General features: G+C 34.8%; 1 protein-coding gene across 7 annotated transcripts in view; it reads left to right on the top strand.

Moving 5' to 3' along the window:
- The window catches only part of LOC124214965 (prominin-like protein), a 56,257-nt gene that overhangs the window by 30,082 nt on the left and 3,224 nt on the right, over positions 1-22,951 (top strand). For 2 of the 7 annotated variants that reach the window (XM_046617771.2, XM_046617770.2), the window contains 9 exons: positions 806-1,101; positions 2,628-2,777; positions 2,879-3,094; positions 3,209-3,764; positions 3,922-4,080; positions 4,659-4,780; positions 10,576-10,626; positions 12,621-12,782; positions 22,789-22,899. In XM_046617771.2, the coding sequence (XP_046473727.1) occupies positions 806-1,101; positions 2,628-2,777; positions 2,879-3,094; positions 3,209-3,764; positions 3,922-4,080; positions 4,659-4,780; positions 10,576-10,626; positions 12,621-12,782; positions 22,789-22,899 (1,823 nt within the window). Of the gene's footprint in view, positions 1-805; positions 1,102-2,627; positions 2,778-2,878; positions 3,095-3,208; positions 3,765-3,921; positions 4,081-4,658; positions 4,781-10,517; positions 10,627-10,821; positions 11,338-12,620; positions 12,783-20,138; positions 20,193-22,788; positions 22,900-22,951 lie in introns of those variants that run through there. The other 5 variants (XR_011176759.1, XM_069134740.1, XM_069134741.1 and 2 more) reach the window with 5 other exon arrangements.

The following is a 22,951-nucleotide window of genomic DNA, read 5'->3' as shown; positions in this document are numbered from 1 at the left end:
TTTAAACCAATTATTATTTTCGATCGATCATTCGTTATATTTATATTCAAATTTTATCGAGTTTGCATTCGGAACAGTTTTCATCTTATTATATCGGAAATCATTTTTTGAAATTTGCTGTCAATTGTGCGATACTTTACGTGTATTATATATTCTCCAAAGGTTAGATTCATAATCAATAACTTCAAAAACAGCTTGAAAACAAATTTTATACAAATTGCATTACCAATTATTTTCATTCCTCATTCCTGAGCTGCATTTTGAATTTTAAATTAACATTTCGAAATAGCGGCTTTGTTGTATTAATTTATTCTGTCATTCAATATAAAACTTTGCAACAAGACCACCAAACTCCACTGTATACCAAAATTTGTACAAACAGCGGTGTGCTTTCTAATACACAATAGGGTGAATACCCATCTGGTAAATATTCTGTTAGACGCAGATAGATACGTACAAAAATTGTGTCAAAAACCGTATAGAAAGCATACACAGAATCAGTCTTCTGCCTGTTTCTTTAGAATTTCTGACACATTTTCTCTACGTTTCTGTCCGTGTCTATCAAAATTTTTACCAAGGTCACCCTGAAAGAGCTACTCCGTCATCGGAACAAGTATAACTTATCAAATATATCATACTTTCGTATTTTGGTGTTTTCCGTAAACTTTGGTCAATCATTTTCCCAATTTTGATTAAATACAATTTATTAGAAACCTACTTCTTATCACAACACACTATGTATCTCTTACTTTCATGGACATCTCTAAAGACTCTGATAATCAAAAGAAAAATATAATTATTATAGCTGCCGGATGTTTCACATGCCCTGCACAACATAACACTTTTGATGGAAGGCAATATTGTCTCAGAAGTAAGCCAAGGGAGGGATTCGTTCGCCAAGATTCAGAAAGACATTCAACACGCTGTAAATCAGACTATCCCTGTTATCAGTGCTAGCATTAGACGAGCTGGTGATTCTCTGCAAGGAATCGCCAACAACATTACATCGTTACTTGATAAAATCAGCTCCGATATCCATACGAAATATATTCGCCATGTTGATATTGCCGGCACCCATATAAATCAATATTCCCAATACCGGTAAGTTTCAATGCTTTTGTAATCACGTTGTTCGACTTTTTTCGATTTTCCTTATTTTGGTCACTGATATTGGTCGGTGCGATGCACCAGCATTCGACAAAACTGCATTTGAGTTGAAAACTTTGTATAGGATAGAGTTTGAATATTATGAAATGTTTGAGGAGATATTTACCTCTGAAAAATATTGTTTTTCGTACGGGTGATAAAAATTCGAAAAAATTCATGTTTGAATACTATTTTCTACTGGAAACATACCCGTATACGATTACCGATGAATCACGAACCATTCAAGAGATAAGATAATTTTTTTACTTAAAAATTCCATGCACATTTTTTGGAATACGTTTACTGAACGGGTACACCAAATTTCAGATGTCTATTGATTTTTCTAAGAGCGAATCCATTTTTAAGACTTGGATATACGGAAAATGCACTCCTGGCCGATGATAAAAATTATGATATTTGTTATGGATTTTGTCAAGAATATGCGGCAAAAATGTTTTTCTTTATTTGAAGAATAATAACATACTTCGGGGAACAGAGAGGTTTACTTTTTTTTTACTTAGTATCCGTAGAAAGGCCAACAAAAGTTATATAAAAAATGTGTAATTCGAAAATGGAATAGAATAAAGTAAAATAATAATCGAATTTAGTTTCATTTATTGATTATGGAAAGTCTCACGCGACTGTCGTACAGTGAGTTTGCGCAAAAGTTAATTATTTTCAGATATTACTGATTTTGTCCTCATCGTAAATAAATCAAACTAAACTCGATAAGACTTTGTTCCATTCGTATATTTCCAATACCATTCTATGTTCAAATTACAAATTTTGTATATAACTGTTTTGTTTTTTCTGCAAATGCCAAAAATAACCCTTTTCACTGCTCGAATCACGTTAGCAATCTTCGAAGTATGGAAAAAATGTTGATAGCATATATTTTTTTAGTCGTACGCTAATGTTAAAAACTAGTATCATTGTTACCAATAATGTATTTATGAAATCTTAAAATTGAATTCGGTTCTACAAAAATAAATACAGACATCTGGTATTTGGTGTACGCATTCAGCAAACAAATTCTGAAAAATGAGCGTTGGATTTTTTTTAAATTTAAATTTTTAGGTAAAAAAATATATTCTTATCTCTTCAACGATTCGTAGTTCAACGTTATTCGGATACGGGTATGTTTTCTAGTATAAAATAACACATCCATCAATTTTTTCGAATTTTTTCACGCATGTGAAAACAGTTTTTTTCCAGAAAGTATCCCTTTAAACTGTCTGATGTGAAAATGTTCTAATAATGGCCTACCAATAAAAAAAAAAAAAAAACAACTGGTCTGTTGAAACAATCCAGTTATTTCTCTTTGGAATTTCGTGTTACATAATTTCCGTCAACACAAAAAGTCGCACAATTTCCTTGGAACGGAATTCTTGCTTTCAAAGCTGAAAGACTTCATCATTTTAAATCTCAGACAAATATTGAATTCTTACATCGTTGAAACATAAAAGATTATCTTATTCCAGGTACTATGTAGGACTTGGGATATCTGGAATATTACTGACAGTCCTATGTTGCTTGACGCTCGGTTTACTCTGCGGTGTTTGTGGAAAACGCCCCGATGGTTACGGAGACGATTGTTGCAATAAGGGCGCAGGTGCACGATTTTTGATGATGTAAGTATACGTGTAACGACAATTAGTCCTGCCACCATTCGTGTCGACTTTCATAAATTTGGTGTAAGTGTATCACCAATTAATCTTTTTGTGCTTTACAGGGCAGTGTGGATTATATTTCTATTGACCAGTATTTTAATGATTGTGACTGTGGCTCACATGGTTACCGGTGTTATCATTCAACGCGGCGTTTGTGAGCCGCTAAAAAATCCCAAAGACAACCGGATGTTCAATTTGGTCGATGATTTTGTTCAGATAAAATCAAAGCTGTATCCAAATAAACCTGATGTGAATATTAACATGAGTTATATTATCACGTAAGTCATGCATATCCTCTGTCTGTGGAGTAAAAAACGCGAAAAATCCTCCTTCCTACGTAGTACTTCCAACTTTTCTCCACATTATGCTTATATCTTTCCGATCTGTTTCAGTATGTGCCATGCAAACGAAACTCTCTACAAGGTCTTAAAACTTGAGAACTTAATCGATTTGACAAGCTTACATACTTATACAGAACGTTACGACATCAACAATACAATCCAACAATTACGAAAAAAAATAAATCTTTCCCCAGGGGTTGTCATTTTGAGTGACAGTGCTCGGTCAAAGCTCAATGATTTGGCTCAGAGTGGTTTGAGTGAAATCATGTTCTCTCGGTACACTGACTTATTGGAAAACAATATAACGAATTTAAACTTAGAACACCTCGCCAACAAGTTGAGAGATGTGGCGGCAAAATTACCGGAAGGACATGACGGTATAAAAAGAAATCTTGAGACCAATGCGATTAATTTGGAACGATGTCATAGAACATTAGTCACCCCGATGACGTTGCTTAGCCAACAACTAAGCGTCAATGCGTTGACTTTGCAAGAGCATATTAAGTTTAATCACAGCTCTATGACGGAAGCGATACATGATCTAGTCAATGAGACAACCGAGGCACAAAAGTTACTGAACAAAGAGGGCCCGAAGTATGTTCAGTATGTGAGTAAACGTTTGGTTAACAGAACTTTGGAGAAAAATATTTAGAACGCACATCTTTCACTCATTCAGAGAGTATTAGAGAAATTTAAAAAATTATCTCCAAAGGTCAGAATTACCTGGCTCTTAATAATCACAAATATTTCTTTCAACATGATAGGTTGCTAAAAAGTTCGGAGACAAATTCCTCAGCCTAGTGGATGATTTTATGAATTTCGTTGCTACGAATGGCATGGAAACAGTTGGAAAATGTGCCCCAGTGTCAAATGCGTACGACGCAACACTCGTTGCTTCATGTAACAAAATCTTGGACCCATTTGTAAGTAAAAATTTTATTTATTTCTTATGATTGTTCAATATTATTATCAATACCCCTTGGGAAAATTCATTCTACAGTAAAGAATTTTCTTCCAAAATTGGACATAGAATACATGAATTACCGCATTTTTACATTCTCCCACTATTGAATGTAACTAGCTACTGATCGTTTTTTATAAACTCAAGTATTTAAGAATTCTCTGATTCCGAAATTTTTTTTTTTCAAACTTTTAAAACAGAGGGCACAGAAAAGATGTTGATGTTTTATCGATGTTATGGATAGATTTTCTTATTATTCTCAATATAAGCTTCAATATTTGAAAAGAGTAGGTCAAAATTATATTCCGTTTCTATCTCCCTTGTATACTGAATCGTTGAATAAATAATTAATCATTAAACTCGAATATGAGCGTAAGAAGCATCCTGTAAGATTTAATCGAAAATTAGGTATATACCGTAGTTTTTAATATATTCTCTTAATCCATCCATTAACTCTGTTAATCACATGGCAATCTTGAAAGTAGATATTTACTATGGTGTACTAATTAGCTATTTACGATTAATTTTTTTTCTGCTTAGAACGGTTTTTGGGCGAGTGTTGGATGGTGCTTAGTTCTCTTCATACCGACTATAATACTCTGCGCTAAGCTCAGTGCTCTTTACCAGAAGTCTGATCCATATCCAGGCCCACTGGTCGAAGCGTGAGTACTTAATTCTTATCAACGTTGCTTGTAAGCTGATTATGCTTATGACTTCTTGTATAGATGATTAGTGTAATTTGTACGTTTGCAATTATTCCTTTTGAGTATAACGACATGGGTTTTATATTAGTTTCTTATAATAAATAGTAGAAGGTTGGGTTTTTCTTATTTATTTATTTTTTTAACTCTTATGATCGCTCATTAATTCCACATAAAAAATACCAAACCCCTTCATCTTTCATCGATAACACATGTTTGTTCACTGTTCGATATTATTTTTTGTTGTTGTTGCTTTGTGTATTATATTTTTGAACACTCTCCAGTTATAGGGAGTTTACATATTAAGATAAGTGCGTTATAAATTCACGTTGAAAAATAAGAGTGTTTTTCATATTTTAATGAGCAATACAAACAGTGCTGAGCACTGTATAATTATGATTTTTTATTATTTACGTAAAATAAATAAATCACAAATTACATTTTTATTTTGTAAGTGGGACGAAAGCATTATAAACCTATATTTATTTATTTATGTATTAATGGGTTAATACCCTTTTACATAGTACAAATATAACAAAATAAAAAACGAAGCATTTTACATGGCGGTACATAGGAAGAACAAATACGTAATAACATGTAAATAAATAGTATATTAGAGTCGCTAATTACATGAAAACAGTATGCGTGAGTGACGAGAGACCAAATGCAAGGTGGAGTTATATATGTCAAGTCATTCGAGCATTTTCGTTACAGAGCGATGAAAGCCTACAAATAGGCGATTGAGAGTCATGATTATAATCAAGATAGAATAAATAATTGTTGTGCTGCGAAGACCGAGCCGGAAAAAAAGACACAGATTTTACAAAGTAGTTCAGTACAATCAATGTTATTACCCAAAACTTAAAGGCAAACACCACATCAAATCTGCACATAGCAGAAGACAGTGTAGGAATGCCCAGGGTGGATGCAACAATGCTGTAGTCATGATTACGAAAATGCATGGGCATCCCAATTCTATAAGCCACAAACCGCAAAAAAAAAAAAGTGATTGAGTTTTTCAAGATTATAGGGAGCAGTGAAGGTCCAGGGCCTCCAGATAACAGAACAATAAGCCAGATAGGGAAAAATGAACGAATAATAAAGTGAACGAAAAGTAGCAACATTCTTAAACGATGAAGAGAATCGCTTGACAAAATTAATTTTCCTGCGAGATTTGGAAACGACATAGCCGAACTGTCAAAATAGACCCCCAAGTTCTTGGCTTCATTGACCTGCTTCAAAGGCGAGTTATTAAGCATGTAATAGCTTAAGTCAGTAGTCGACAGAAGCTCATCAAAAGTTAGACAGAAGCATTTTTCGACATTGCAAACTAACCAGTTACGACTGAACCAACAAAACATGCAGTCTAGGTCATCCTGTCATACGGATTTGTAGTAGCCTTAAATATTTTGCCGTTGTCAGCAAAGTATAAGAACTTAACAGACTATAGAACCAGGCTAATATTGTTGATATGGATTGGGAAAAACAAAGGACCAAGGTGTGTACCTCGACCTACACCAGAAGTAACCTTAATAGGTGAAGAAAAACCATTAAAAACTTTCAAATACTGAACTCTATCACTGAGAAATGGTTTGACCCAGTGGAGCAAAGATCCCGCCAGATCATAGGCAGCAAGCTTCCTTACAAGCAGTTCTATGCTGACAATGTCAAAAGCAGTGGCGAGGTCAATGTAAATAGAGTCGACTGTGTTTCCATTACATAAACTATGAATGATGTAGTCGGTGTGGACGCAAAGATATGTTGCTACTCATGTATAATAAACTTTTGAAAAAACTGCGTGAATGAGTTACAAACTAGATTATCGAAGAGCTTAGAAATTATACATTTGATTATAGGCATATAGTTGATTATATTAGAGCAATGACGCCTCTTAAACAGCGGTGTGACATAGCACTGTTTCCAATAGCCCAGAAAATACCCAAGTGCTAATGACAACTTAAATACTCGCGCTAAAATAGGGATAAAAAAAGATGAGGACCTTTTGACCAATAGCGGGTGAACTTTCAAATCAGAAATAGCCTTTGCAGTCTCGCATCATTAAACTGGAGCGTATTAACACAATTTGGATAGTCGAAATCACCGTTTGTAGATAAGAGATCACTCGTTACATAAACACTACCAAACTTTTTGGCAAATAGCTCAGCAACTTGTTGCCCCTCATTGGCAATATCAGAATCGTCAGACATTGAAGAAGGCAAGGACCGGCTATTATTAACCGAGTTTACAAAGTGAAAAAATGACTCGGGGTCACTAGAAACAGTCTTCAACATTACAGATGTGAATATTCTCATCCCGAGCATAAAATGTCTCACACAAAGATCGCCTTTCTTTAAGTAAACTATAACAATATTGGAAATTGAACATCTTATATAACTTATGGTACTACTTTTTATCACCCAGCGATCTGAGAAGTTCAGCGGAGAACCACTTGGGATAAGAATGCGGCCTAATGGTAGATTTGGGAACATATTTATCAACCAAATTAGAAATAAGGGTATTTAGAGAGTTAAACTATTTATCGGCTAAGACTAGAAATCGACGCATCATCATGACTAGGAGGATCAATTCCAAAACAGGTTAAGTCCGCAAGTAGCAGCTCAAAATTAGCTTTCTTAAAATTAAAAATTTCTTCGTTCGGCTCAATCATTATAAAAATACTAATAGGATAAGAGATCCAGGAGCGGAGTGAAACCGGTCACAATCAAACAAAGGGTCGGGTGATACAACGCACGTAATACTTCGATAGTTAGAGAAAACAAGATCCAGCACATTACCGCATGAATTTGTGGCACTATTGCCATGATTTTCTAGATCAACACTAGTGACCTGATCAGCAAAGGAATTTACAAGACTAGCAAAGAAGTTGATGTAGTAAGAATATAGCCAAGGCATTAAGAGAGATGTAAACCGAACTGACGTAGAGAAAAGAGTGAGCAAAGAATATTTTTACCAGCAAACATTCGAAGGATATATCGAAAAAAGGAAGATTAACACATTTTAAATTAATACTCGTAACTATTTATCTATCGCATCTGGCAACGTTAAAAGACTCAAGAGTCAAGGCCAAGTTCAGAGTCAGTTATATCGTCACATAGCCACATTTCGGTGATGACAATAAGATCATAATCCAGAATAATCCTGATCCTTCATCTTAATTTGGTTGTCCTTACATTCAAACTCCTTAGATTTTGATAAAATATTTTGAGATATGTTCGCCAATCCTTTAATCTATTCGTCACTGACATCATTCATCATCACATATTGTTTCCCGGTACTCAATGAAGGTCTGACACGTTTCTTCTTTGCAATGTACAAAATGCGGTTCCGATAACCAATGAAAAAAAGATCATGCTCTCCCTTGGCAATCCTGGATCTCAGTTCCTGCCTAAGTTTGTTATAAGTGGCAAGTTGCTTGGGAGTTAAACCACCCTTAATCAAAAGCCCACCCCCTCCGAGCGAGCTCTTGTTCAGAAAGACCCGGTCAACGTCGGACTTGGAATTAAAAGAAAAGCGTAGGGGTCCCTGTTTTCCACTTACAAACACTTTGCCCAGTCTAACAAAGGAGAAGTCGATAATTTCAAATGGTATATCCAGTGAGCAGTCATTCAACAATGACTTGACCAAGGCAAGGTCATTCTCTGAAGCACCAGGCGAATCGTTATAATTAAAAATATTTATATTCTTCGCTCACTTTACGCGTTCATTTATTTCATCAATTACCGATTATCCTTCAGGATGTTCATTCTATCCTCTACGTAGTCGATCCGATCATCCAGGGCAGAAAGAACATCAGCTTAGTAACAATATGTTTACCAATGCGCTTCCAGAGACCGTGCAAAAAAAGATCGAGATGTGAAAAAATGTCAGAATCATCAGCTTTATCCAACTGCTTCACTGGCTGAGAGCGCTGCCTCACCAGTTTAGTTATATTTCCAGCATTGCCAGCATTCTCTGGCATAACAAATATTCTCATTATCACGCCTATTAAGCGAAACACGAACGGCACAGGATTTATGAAAGCAGGCATCACAGGACGTGCAGCGTGTAGCTTTATCGATAGCCAAGTTTTCATCTTTGTTCTTGCACATGAAGCATTTCACGTCTGGGATTGCAAATCAAAGTATGCACAACGCGAATTATTTGTTATATTAAGAAAGTTCAAAATAATTACCAATAATAAAGGCAAGAATAGTAATTTTTAGGAAAAAAATACAACTCGCAATTTAATAGTAAGCTCGACTTACATTAGTTTTGGCATCAGCAAAGAATTAGGACACAAAACAAAGCGAAACTGAGAAGAGTTAGCAAAAGCAACCAACCACCAGTACCGCCATGTATATGTATATAATATTGAATTTAACTATAAATGAAAATGTAAGTCGTATTTTATTTTTCTCTGGTTACAAATCACAAATGTAACATGTATTTATACTCGTCCCAATTACAGATTGTCTATTCGGTTTAATCGTAGGTGAAATGAAGCATCATGGGTAATTTTAAATTATCAATATCAGTCCTTCGGAATAGGCTTTTAAATCAGTTCAAGATTATGTCCATAGGAAAAAAGTTTGATATCTACATCACCATGGTTTTTCCACAGAGGTTCATTACTTTGCATATTACTCATTCATTCCTTAGGCTGACGCTAGATGTCGATAGCGAAACGCCAATTCACAGTAGTAGTTTTTTCGTGAAAATCACTGTATATAAGAACTTTTTGTGAATCGACGGCTCGCTATTGGCGGCTGACGTCCACATTATGATAAAAAGGTAACTTGTATTAAATTTTATTTACCGAAGTTGAAATAAACAAGAAATGTTTTTTTGTTTTCTTACGCGTATAAAAACAGTGATATGGTATGGCAGCTAGTGATTAAAATATTTTAAACTTTATAGAATGTTGACAAGAAAATTTCAATGCAGCGTATATCAAAATTTCTTGGATCATTTTGAAGTTACCGTTTTCATTTTCTCTTTTTTATAAATATTTATCCCCCATTATATAATATTATTTGCTATCCATTGTACACCATTTATTTTCATTCGCTCTAATTCGATCAGGGTAGCCACACACCTGGAAAACCTGGGAAACCTCGAAAAGTCAGGGTTTTTAAAACGGGTTACATAAAACGTGGAATTGTCAGGGGATTATTAATTTGGTCGTGGAAAAAACTGAAAATATCAAGGTGACAAGTTAACTTTTTTTCGTGGACGAAACAAATTGGCTTAAACGAACTTTTTTGTACATTTTTTCTTCAATTCGAATCGCATTTGAACCGAAAAGTGAGTTAAAAAGCTGAACGATTTAGATTTTAGTAACTTACTAGAACTGAGAAAATTTTTTCTTTAGGTTCTTCAGGTTTTAGATCCTGGAAAATCTAAAAATATCATTCTATTTTTTCCCCAAAAATTTGTAACCGCCTTATCGATCTGAATTTCCTCTTCTGAACTTTGATTATAATATAATTTTTATATTTCCCAAGCTCGATTTGCGTGACACCATTTACGCCAATAATTGATTACTTCAATTTTTTTCAATCCTCTACTTTATATATACCTATAAAATTAGCATATTATACTGAACACCCATTTTTTTTTTTTGTTTTGCTTTCTGTAAAATAAACAACTAGGAAATTATACGTATCCCATCAAGTTAATCAAGTAGGTTATTAAATAGTTGTTTAATGTCTGGAATGGCTATCGGAATCTAACTGCTAACTCAAACTCCGTTCCAGTGAATATTTGTATGACGCATATGCTGACAGGGATAACATACCCCTTGCCCAGTAAGTATTTTTACAAGTCAATCAGTAGCATGTCATCAAGCATGTTGATAGTTTAGGACACGCCCTGGTAAAGAAAAAAATCATGCCGACACGGATTGATATGAAAAGTCAGTTCGCTATCCGTTTCTATCCTGTTTCTGCACCCGCATTAATTGTGTTGAATACACTCCAATAAGAGTCTACTGTCTTTTACAGATTTTGCTAAACAGGACGTCGAGCAAATTTTTTCCTATCATTAATCACACGTAAACGGATAGTGTATATTTCTCTTGAAATTTAAAAAAAATCGTTTCTCAAAAATTTTATGCAGCGTGCGGTCAATACGTGAAGTGACGAAAATTTCAAATATGTCAATTTTCGGTTGCATGTGTACAACGTTGCAACTGGAATGAAAAATTTTTTTGACAATTGGTTACCGTTTTTGGCTGTGTAGTGATATGTACCTCATAAAACTACGTTATAACAGTTTTCGTGTATGCAAAGTAACAAAATAAAGTTTTAAGCACGAAATTTTTACAAATTAAACTGTTACCATTGTTATTGTTATTATTGTTGTTATTATTATGTATGCACGTATTTGAGAATTGTAAATCTTCTGTATGAGAAGCCTCTGACATTTACTTCCATTGCATATTTATATTTGTACGTAATATACTTGCACGTTAATTTTATGTTACCCTTGTAATGTTACATTCTGTTGATGAATAATGCTTGTAAATGAAAGGAGTATTATTTATATATATTTACTTAGTTTTATTTTCCTCGAAATAAAGTTATCTTTCTTTTTTTTTTACAAATACCATGTTTTACTGAATAAAATCAATCTTACACTTGGCTATGTTGTACACTTTTAACATTCATGCTTAGAACAATTATTTTGTTCTATTTTTTTGATATACTCATATGTAAATATCGATCACACAAATTATTTTTCATTTTACAGGCTTTCTCTAATATTACTGGAATTCGTCCTATAATTACTGATTTCCAGTAATTAATTTGTTTGAAAAAAAACGATATGCCTAGTGCAACTAGAAAATATTATAGTTAAACCAACAGCAATTTAAGTATAATACCAGACAGCATAAAAAAGTAGTTTGTATAAGTGCATTTTTCAGTGTTATAAAAAAAAGTTCTATGACTCTGAGAGGACAATGGTTTATAATGAATTTTTAGTAAAATGGATGGTACAGTTTTTTCAGTGTACTGATCTCCAGTAATGTCGAGTTTCAGCTTTCACTAGACTAATAAGTTCTCGCTGTTGGTTTGAGTAGTATTTTTTTTTTTAGAGTTTGTTATTAAATTTGATAATGCACATTCCCAATAATATTGAAACTATCGTAATTCATTCGCCTTCCTCTGAAATCCAGTTGATGATAATTCTAGAATAACAATACACCGAAGAAAAAAATTAATATCCTATGTATATCGACATTACAATTGATCCAACGAAATCAAATCTTCATTACAATTGATAATGATATGTCATCACAATTAGGTTTCATTTCAAATGTAGTTGTTATTTTGCACAAATGGTATTTCATTAGCACATACTCCAATTTCGCATGACTGGTATAGTGGCGAAAATTGGTATAAAAATTGAACATTACGGTAAAAAACTGACAGGAGACAAAAAATATTATTGGAAACTAATCCAGATTATTCATTTTCAATCAATTTTCCAACAATCTTTTTTTTAACGTGGTACTTATTGTTAAATAACCCGATAGCGCAGTAGTAAATTTTCATCAAGGTATGGTTAGTCATCTTGTCAAATACGTACCTTGTAAAATATTTCTCACCACTATTGGATGTAAATGATCCCGATTTTTTCGATCACTTTCTTTTTTACCCCGCATCGCGAAACGACCACCAGATTAAATATACTTACTCGTACAATCCATTTCATAATTTATATGGTAGTGCTAGCTTGCATGATGACAAGGGGTTTAATTGAAAATGCAACTACACATCTTTTTTCCATTCAATTACAGTGTTCACGATAAAAAACATGGTGCTCACAGTAGGCACCATCCGGCACCCTATGTTGAAAGCTACGACGGACCCGCGGTTGCATATAGTGATCGAGAAAGGGTGTCCGATGCTCATCAAAGCTCGTCCAACCACGATTCAAGATATGCGGATCTAGCGCCGAAGTGAGTAAATTGAGATTATAATTATTTAGAACGTAAACAGTTTAAAAAAGCCAATGAATATAACGTGAAAAACATGGCAGATTTGTTCCCAAAAGCAAGTTAAATAGATAGAAATCTAAAATCGCTATCTAAAAATGGCTTACACTGAATATGATTATAAAAACTACAAGTTGATTACAGAACTTGCAGGAATTGCAAAGATTACAGTAAGATTACACAGATTGCACAGATCACAAGTGATTATAAGAATCAAAGGGATTAGAAAGATTGCAATCTTTTCAATGATTTCCAATATAATATGAGGGATACAAGCGGATTACATAAAATTACGGAGCCTGAACCCCTCGGTTAACTAGTAACTAACAATACAATAAAGCTGTTGGTTTATTTGTAGGCCTGCGAGCTAGAATACTTCTGCACATTACCACAAGCGTTATGTTGAGTATGTTTGTTTGTAAACATGTACATTTATCTATGCAAATACCACAAACAGCTTTGTAGATAAATCGCTTCTTGCATTATAGTTATGCAAAATCTTTTATCCAGTCTTGAAACAGGGTGGCGACTGACCGGGAAACCCGGAATAGTCAGAGAATTTTGACTATTGAAAAAATCGGGGAACTATGACGAACCATAGGGAAAAACATACTTTTATTACAAATCGTTTTAAACTTCAGCTATGCTTCGTGAATTCAGCTAAGCTAACTTTCGGAAATGGTATTGTTCAATTTCTAATTACTTGTATGAAACAAATCAATACTATGTATTTTTTAGATCCAAATTCATGTATTCAAGGAGCGCAACTTCTGGAAGCTTTTTATCATAAAAGCTGCCTAACATTACCTGAGTTTCGTGGGAAAACGAAAAGGGGATCCGGAATTTTTTGTCGGGAAAAGTCAGGGAATTTTCTTTGAGCAAAATTGTCGCCACCCTGTGAAAGATAGATTTTTATAGCATCGAGGTAATTAATTATTATAGATCTTTCAAGGTTGTGATTATTCTAGAATCAATTCTGAAAACGGGTTATTCCATGCCAAGTAAACAAACTGTGGTACTTGAACAGGAACCTTTTGTGAAATTAGCAGCCAGACATAGCAACTAAACACGTTAAATTTCTTTCCATGACAAAATTCTGACTGTCAAGCTTTACTACCTAATTTTTAATCAGCATTCGGTACATTCGACTACTAACTTTGACAGATAGCTTCAACTTTCTTTCTATCACTCGTGCTAGAGATTTGCAGTTTATTTGCTACAGCCAATAATCTGTGACAAATGATAACACACGTATGCATGTATAACCATTATCCACGTTGGCTCAAGTGAAGATATTTATCCAACGATAGCTAGAATCGAATAGAATGAACCGATATAATACTGAATGCACTGTCTTGAAGTGTACTTGAATATTAAATATCGCGAGAGACCAAGCAATGGGAAATATAACACATATCACAGATTAGTTGGATTTCCTCAGAGAGTTGATCACAAACGTCCATACAGAAAAATTTCTTTATACATATTTCACTGTCAAATTTTTTTTTGTCAGAAGTGTAATTTTACATACCATTTGCTAGCAAATTTTACCAAAAATTGTGGAGCCCCCCCCCCCCCCCCCCCCCCCCCCCCCCCCTCTTAAATCCGACACTGGCCAATCTCTTCAGGCATCGGTTTTTTGCCTATCAATCGGTAATCAGCCTCTTCACAGTTGCCAAAATTTTCGACACTTTAGCTCCATTATTCGGGAACAGAGAAGATTTGATTGGCGTATTCTTTGAAAAGTGAAAAAAATTAACTGCAGTCAGACTTGTTCATTCTCAAATTATTTGATTATTCAGGGTCGATTTTTTCCTTACAACACTGTCTTATATTAAGAGTAAATATTTCTATCTTACAATTAGCACGAATACTACAGCAATACAACTGGTGGTGGATGTCTTAAAAATATGACACAACATAATACAGAGTAGTTCTATCAAAAGCATTTTCAACGCATGAAAAAGTAATGAGATTATGTTTTCAATGGTGCAACCGAAGTCAATCGAATCAAACGTAATTAAAAAAACGCAGCCTCTGAACAGAGAAAACTTGATCATTGTGAGTCTTCATAACGATAATCCCAGTTAATTGAAATATTTCGAGTTAATTATCAATTCGTACAGGCTAGTGGCCAGTGAACCAGTTTTAAAATTTTTGATGCATCGTTTTGGCAACTGTGATCATCAAACTGAATAAGGTTGGTTGTTTATTTTTTTACCATCGTGGATTGAAAAGGGAGGCAAGTAGGTAATCATGATCATCTTCATCTATAATCACGGTGTCAAAGAAATCAATCTTCTGTGGACACGGATGAAGGGTGAATTGACTGGACCGTCTAAATCTAATCTTGGGAAAAGATAAAAAACTGTCTAATAAATCTCCAACAATGTTATTTGCGTCAATGGTAAGGAATACGCATGAAACAAAATGACGTCTATGTGATAAAATTAAATTCGGGCAAATTCTAATAACACAAGTCAAGATATCAACAATTTGGAAAAAGATTTTATAATTAGTAAGTACATCCAAATTGATCAAATTCAGCCGTTTTTCATCCAGTTCTAATATTTTTAGGTTTATTTCGCACGTTGCACAGAGATTCGTACAAATGTAATTATCGAAAAAAATCTGCTGTACCACAGTTACACAAATCTATTTTTATTCACTCCAGAGATCTGAAAATCTCTGTCATGAACAAAATCATCCCGATAAAATTTTCAACGTTCTGATTGTAAATCCTTTTCTAATACGATTGATACTTCACCTTGTGCTATACGAATTTGCTCAAATTTGTTTTGTTCTACTGGTGCAAATATCACTACTGGACATTTTTCAAACAATTTTTCCTCTTTTCCCAAGTTTTGATTCAGACGATTAATATCTGTCGATCCATCCCCAGAAGGATGCGGGACTGCAGTCAGTCCTTACCGAACGTGTTAAATGCTAATTATTTCGACTATGATAAAAACCTCGGCATCACTGACAAAAAAAAATTTAGTAGCTAGCGCAATTCTAATGTAATGTTGAATACAAATTTCCACCTTAAAAATTACAGACCATGGCATCCTTCATGATCGCGTTTACTTTCCTTTCTTGCCAATATTTATTAAGAACATTTTTTGGCGCTTCGTTTAGTGCAATGATTAAACTCGCTGGGCTTACTTGCTGCTCTTTCTGACACAACATTGTCGTTCCATAAGAATTACAGCCACTTAAGAGCGTCGTTTGAGACAGATTTTCATTCCAAAATAATAACAAAAATTGTAAAACGTACCCTTTTATACTGTTGAATATTGTGCAATATTCAAACTTTGGAATAAATGAAAAAAGGACATCACTCATCGAATTTAGAATAATTCGACCTAGTTTTGTTTCTAAATAAATCCTCTATAAATCTATACAATTGCGATCATTTGATAATTCGAATGTATTTTTTTCAACATCAGTTAAGAATTTAGTGACTAATTATTTTACGTTCGTCCTTTTATTTAATAAGAAAATAATAATAAAATTGGTCAATAGTAAATGGTGCGTACAACTCTGAAACAGAAAACAAAATTGAGAATAAAAGATGTGAAATTATCTCTATTTGACAGTGTTACAAAATGCTTATATTATTTCATTGAAATGAGAGTGGTGAGCGTTTAAAGGTGGGTGAAATGATAACCCGGATTCCCCTGATATAAACGTAACAAGTCTGGATAATTATCCTTAAAAGACGGTAGAAAACTTGAAAAGTTTTACATGAAAATAGTGTTAGATTATCATGGAACTTTTATACGTATTTGCAAATGAGCTATCAGTAATAATAGTTTTCGTATCTAGGGCGTAAAGTTGAACCCGCAGTGCAAAGGTTTAGGCCCGTGGTGTGAACAATATTTTTTGTACAACCTGCGCCGAAAGTATGATTTTTCGTGCATGTAAAGTGCGCGCAAAATGACTGTTTTGCAACACCTGCATGGAAAGTCCATTTTTATGCACCATTTACAAGCACCGAAAGTAGTCTTTTATACACACATGCGGGAAAAACTTTCGCGCATCGCTAGCGGTGTGAGAAAAAAACCTTCGCACATTGCCGGCGGTATAAGATAAACCTTCGCACATTGCTAGCGGTGTGCGAAAAAGACGGTCGCGCTTTTATCCACAGTTGCGCATTTCGCGAACAGCTGCACTAGCGCCACCGACGGAATAGTTTGTCACTCTTTGCCGTGCTCGACATCGTCACTGAACAGACATCGTGCCGTGGTTTCGTGTAAACATAATCGTGTATGTCGGACTTTCCATTACAGGTGTAGCAAAAAATAGAGTTCGATACACGCGCGAAAGTTGGCAGTACCTATCTCGCGTGAATGCGCCACACTCGCCCTTCAACTCGTCTCCGGGCTCGTGCTGCGCCTTCACGCTTGTGCGAGCATTGCCATCTTCGCGCACTAGTATCGAAAAACACTATTTTCCGTGCGTTGACAAATGAGCGGGCGCAAAATGCTGGCGAGCACAAATAGCGTATCGTAAAATGTTTTTGCGACCGCTTCGACGAATGCCGGGTGCAAAATGAAGTGGTATACCGCTTCTCTGTTTCACTCAAAGGCAAACTTTCGGTACAGGTTGTGGACAAAAAGTATCGTGTGCACCATGCGCGAAAAGCGATATACGCGCGTGCGAATTTCAGCTGATCCTCGCACTCGCGTCAATCGCTTACTTTCCGCCCTAGATACAGAATGTACTATTTCGTCATAGTATATGGAAAGTACGTAATCAAGGTCGGAGGAAAAAGCATTTGGTGGAACATTAATTGAAACGAATAATAAAAAAGAAAAGCTGCGAGATCAGAGCGGGAGAGGGGGTCCAACGGGCAGCCCCTTGCAGAGGGGGGGGGGGGGGGGGGGGGGGGCTTGTAGTCAAAAATATTCTGTGAGAAATTGAAAAAAGCAATGAGAGAATAAAAATAAGTAAAGTAAATCTATTATTGAACGAAAGTAAATTTTATTAAATATAATTCTTATTCTTATTGACAGCCGCGAGTAATTTCAAAGGGATAAAGTCTACACCGTCTGCACTTTGATCTTCCTCAATTGCTATTTAAAATCGCGAAAATAACTATTTAATTAAAAGCTATTGCTATCACGCTATGACGCGAACTGCCAAGACACACCAGCGGTCATTTTATCGTGCGATGCGCTTCGGGATAGCGTTGTATTCATTTGAGTTTGATATCATTTGTGAAATGTGTATACACGCATTTTACCAATTAGTTTCTGTGGTAGTTACCAGATAGCGTTATATTGCGTGCAATCATTTGTTTCACGTTAAATCACGCTTTTTAATCAATTTAAATTTATTACTTTACGCTTACTGGATGTAAAGAAAATTCAACTTTATGCATGCAAATGGTGCATATTCGAGCGTATTTTACGCCTACTATGACGAAATATCACATTCGCATCATACTTGTATACAGGGTAAAATCAGTGAGAATTTGCCTCTCGTAGTATTTTTCAATATTTCTGAAATTATTTGAACTTACATTCATATACACGGATACATTCCGATGTCAGATCATCAAAGTATATTTCGATCTGTGAGCCCGTTTCGGTTTAAAGGTGAATTTCGGACATTAATGTAACCATACCGGTTCAAGAAAATTCGGTATTTTGTAAGTTTAGGGTCGTAAAATTCAGTAAACCAGAAAAGTGTACACATTTAGTATTTGATACTTGAATCCTGTAAACTCACTCTGATATTGCAAAAACGGATTTTCTATTCTTAATATTTCATTACGTTAACGTTCGTTATTGGAAACTGACCTAATGTTTCAAGCTATTATTGAAATATTACCAATTTTATATACATTAGGTACCATTTCTATTAGGGTGGAAATTTATCAACGTACGTTACGTTGTGATATTATTCATATAAATCCATTTTTCAGTTTGACGACAATGCAATTGTTACACCAAAGATCGAGGGGGAAACGACTTGAATTGACATGTCAATAGGTTTGTGAGTTGATTATAATTCACCTGAATTAATGAAAGTTAACTGAATTATTAAAAATGAAATCAAGTTGATTTGAATCAATTTGGTTCGTGCCAGCATTATATGTTCAGAGAAAACCAAAAATTAAATTGAAATAAAAAAATGAAGGGAGTCGTCTAGTGTGAAGGCTATTTTTTTTTTTAAGGTTTTTTGGGTAATTTTTTAAGACAAACCATTGAAATAAAATTTGTCAGACTTTTTACATTATATTTATTGCCATTTGAACAAACCTTGTACATTTTTTGGAGACGAACTGTTGAATATAATCTAATGTATACTGCCCGATAGGAGCATATGTAAAAAAAATTTGTTAGAGTGTTGACATGAATCCGGCTGTTCTGCTCATCTAAAATCAAAAAAACGAACGGAATTTCAGTCTTTAGGCTTGTGACTATGAAATGAAGTAGAATGAACTCAAAATCTTTGAATTTAATATTTTTACACAGTTCGATAGAACAAAATTTTAATTTGCATTTTTCCCATTTGTTTAGTTCATAAAAAAACTACCAAAGCAATCACAATTGTCCTAGTTCACTCGAATATACATCTGCGCCTAACTAGATGACCCCCTTAACGTAGAATTAAAAAAAAAATTATTTCAATTAACAGGAAATGCGAGCGAATAAATTGAAATTTTTTTAAACTCACTCGAGGTAAAGAGATTTATCGAGAATTATCGAGAAAATAAAAATTGAAATTCATTAATTTCAATGAATTAAGTTGATTTCAAGAAATTTATCTGAAATAGAAAACTCAAGTTGAATGACATGGATTATTTTAAATTAATTTAACTCAAAAAATCATTGTGTCACTCAAATCTCGAGTTATTTCTCCCTCGCCAAAGATCACAATTTCCATTGGTTGGTCTTAATCTTAAATTTCAGGTATCAACCGATATCGTACAATCTTGTACGTCGTTATAGGTTCAATAAATCTTCAAGTCCGCCTTCAGGATATTCTGTTGGCGAGAGTTCACGTTTCGCAAAAATTATTATTTGTATGAGTTATTTATATTTTTATGATTATGAGCACTATTGTTAATCTTGGTATTTTACTCTTACTTTTCTTCGACTATATTTTTTGGTGTTTTGAAAAGATTTATTTACCGAACCCGTGTTATAACTATGTATGAGGTTTTTATTTACGATTTATTTTTAACAGGGTTCCCACTCATCAGATATATTCTTTTTTTACGTAGAATATCTGTCTTCTTTTGAATTTAATTATTAATTGATCAATTTCGTGTAGCGGTCGTGAAATTGTTGTCCTGGTTATTTCCAGGTGAGTGGGAACCTTGAGGGGAGGCCTCTCACATCTCTCAAAACACCTCCACACGTAAGTCGCAAGACCCATTTTGATTTTATGACACTCAACTCAACCAATTTCACAGACCGACAAGAAGCGATGAAACTTAGCAGATTGAGCGTCCGACTGCGCTTGCGCGAGCTTTTCCGAATTTTTATGCAGATTGACCACCTCGAGCTTTAATTATCAAACGTGACGTATGAAGATTATGTAACCGATCCGAAGTTTTTTAGGTCAATCAGGTCTCAGGTCAGAGAATATTTGATGTGCTAATTTGAAAATGTTGGTTAAATATTATTTAAGTAGTTAACTACCTGCTCACTGATGACTACTACGAGCCATTGTAACGACATAATTTCAAATTGCCATTTGATGGAGGAGAGTTAGACATCTCATGCTCCGCTTTGAGTAAGTTAGCTCCCCTGCCTTGCAAACGAAAATATCACTGCGGTACGATTTTGCCAGCCAATAGTTTAATTATTTTGCCCATGCTTAGTCGGTCACTCAGCCTATTAAATTTCACTGTTGCCTCTCGATACTGGATTCAATTGCGCAGCTTCACGCGTTGCTCAATATCATAAAATCTGTATCAAAGATGCGTATAGATTCAATCTTTACTTATGTACGTACACTCGGGGACAATGAATCTGAGACGGCTAGTTTTATACACTAGACAGTTATGTTGGCAACACAGAGAAACCTACAGCGCCATAGTCGGCCAAGCGCGAAACAAACTCAATCTCAATAAACACAACATAATCCATGATCACCGAATCTAACCTTAGAATACCGTGTTGGATTGACACGTCAACAAATCGTTATTTCTGCCGAATCTAACCTTAGAATTGACATGTCAATCCAACAAGTCATTATCTCTTCTTACACTGGACAGTTATGTTGGCAACACAGAGAAATCTACAGCGCCATAGTCGGCCGAGCGCTAAACAAACTCAATCTCAGCAAACATAATATAACCCATGACCGTCGAATCTAATCTTAAAATACCGCGGGGATGATGACTTGCTAGATTGACACGACTGAACTTTAGAGTTCAGTGATTGACACATATCCTAAGGTTATATTATGTTTATTGAGATTGAGTTTGTTTCGCGCTCGGCCGACTGTAGCGCTGTAGGTTTCTTTGTGTTGCCAACATAACTGTCTAGTGGAAAAAATTAGCCGTCTCAGATTCATTGACCCCAAGTGTACATAGACCTTAGAGCATATGCCATGGAGGAAGCCTGGCGGCGGAAAAAGTGTTCCCGAGTGCGAAAGAGAGGAACATAGTAAGATGAGTATTTCTCTCTTTCTACAGCAATCAATCGCGAGCGTGCGAGACAAAGGTACTCTCGTTTAGTATTCCCCTCTCTGTGCCGTTTTCCATTTACACGAAAGGGTATACCAGGCTACCTCCATGGTATATGCTCTAAGGCATAAGCAGCTTTATTGAAAAAAAGGTCATTGCAAAGCCGGTAGTTTCCTGCATATTAGTTTTCACTGTAATGCACAAACAATATTAATTGATAAAAAATACGCTTAATATTTATTCTTTAGTAATATATTGTAAATAATGATTCAATCTTAAAATTTTAACCAAATAATTGATTCTTATTACGTATTATGTTACTGTAGCTTAAATATCAGACCTTTTAGTGAAGTTATTCTCACAATCATAGTGACCTGGATTATTTCTTTTGGAAAGATGTTTTTAGCGGACAAATATTACTATTGTCGTTTTTTAAGGATTGTTTATACCAAATGAACTAGTTTACTAGATGTTTTTTCTGTAAAGTTATCAAAGCAAACGATATATTTCCGTATAATTCAAAATAGCTGAAAAGAAAACCAATATAATCTGGGTGGTAAAGAAATTGAGAGTTTTAAAACCCATTATTCACTGTTTGATGATCGTCAAGAGATTGTATACTTTGGGAATGTTAACGGTTGATTTGGGGTAAAATGTTTACTTTTGTGAAGCGTAATATGTGTAAAAAGATACATAATACAGTAATTTTAAATTGATACATCGATCTTCTTTAACACATTTCATACTTGGTGTTACAATCTTTATCGTGAAATAATAAGCAGGAAACAAATGAACCTTCTGTCTTGGGAAACTTGAAAGTCACATCTAATATTCCGTGGCCACCTAATGACGGATCTGTTCATGTCATGCACATGCTTCTATGTTACGTGTGTTGTGGTAAAGAACTAAATGATTCTACGTTACATCTCTAATGTGTTAAGGTAGTTTTTGTTTATTAATTCATGTAGTTCAGTCACTTTTTTCTGCAAAAACTGGGTGAAAATTCCAGAATATTCTTAGTAATGTAGTACAAATTTCCACCTGACATGCAGTATACTTCAATACTTTTCAAACGGCATCCATAATTAGCCGAACAGCAATGTTCTTTAATAAATCATGGTCATGTTTGCTGACATTTATTTCAATAATTTTTTCATGTGATTGACACTTACACAAAAATGTAAAGAGACCGAGAAGTTGCAGTTTCGTTTACGGAATATCTTGATATACTGTATGAGACTTTGATATACTTTAGCAAGTCTTCAAGTATACAATAGACATTGGCATTATTAGGAATAAAACAAATATTTTTTGTTTTAGAAATTGGGATTTTCCAAACGGGGGACCACCAAGGTATCAACCAGCTGCTGCAGCACCACCCCTCAGCACCGAGTATGAGCGACCTCCCCCTTACTACTATCCTGGACCAGGGTAAGTCTATTCTAAGGTGGACAGCTTAGCAGAACAACACCGTACCTCAGAA

The sequence above is a fragment of the Neodiprion pinetum genome, chromosome 3 (genome assembly GCF_021155775.2).
Source record: "Neodiprion pinetum isolate iyNeoPine1 chromosome 3, iyNeoPine1.2, whole genome shotgun sequence".
Taxonomy (NCBI): Eukaryota; Metazoa; Arthropoda; class Insecta; order Hymenoptera; family Diprionidae; genus Neodiprion; species Neodiprion pinetum.
Note: the sequence above shows the minus strand (reverse complement) of the source record. Positions and strands in the feature narration are given on the sequence as shown.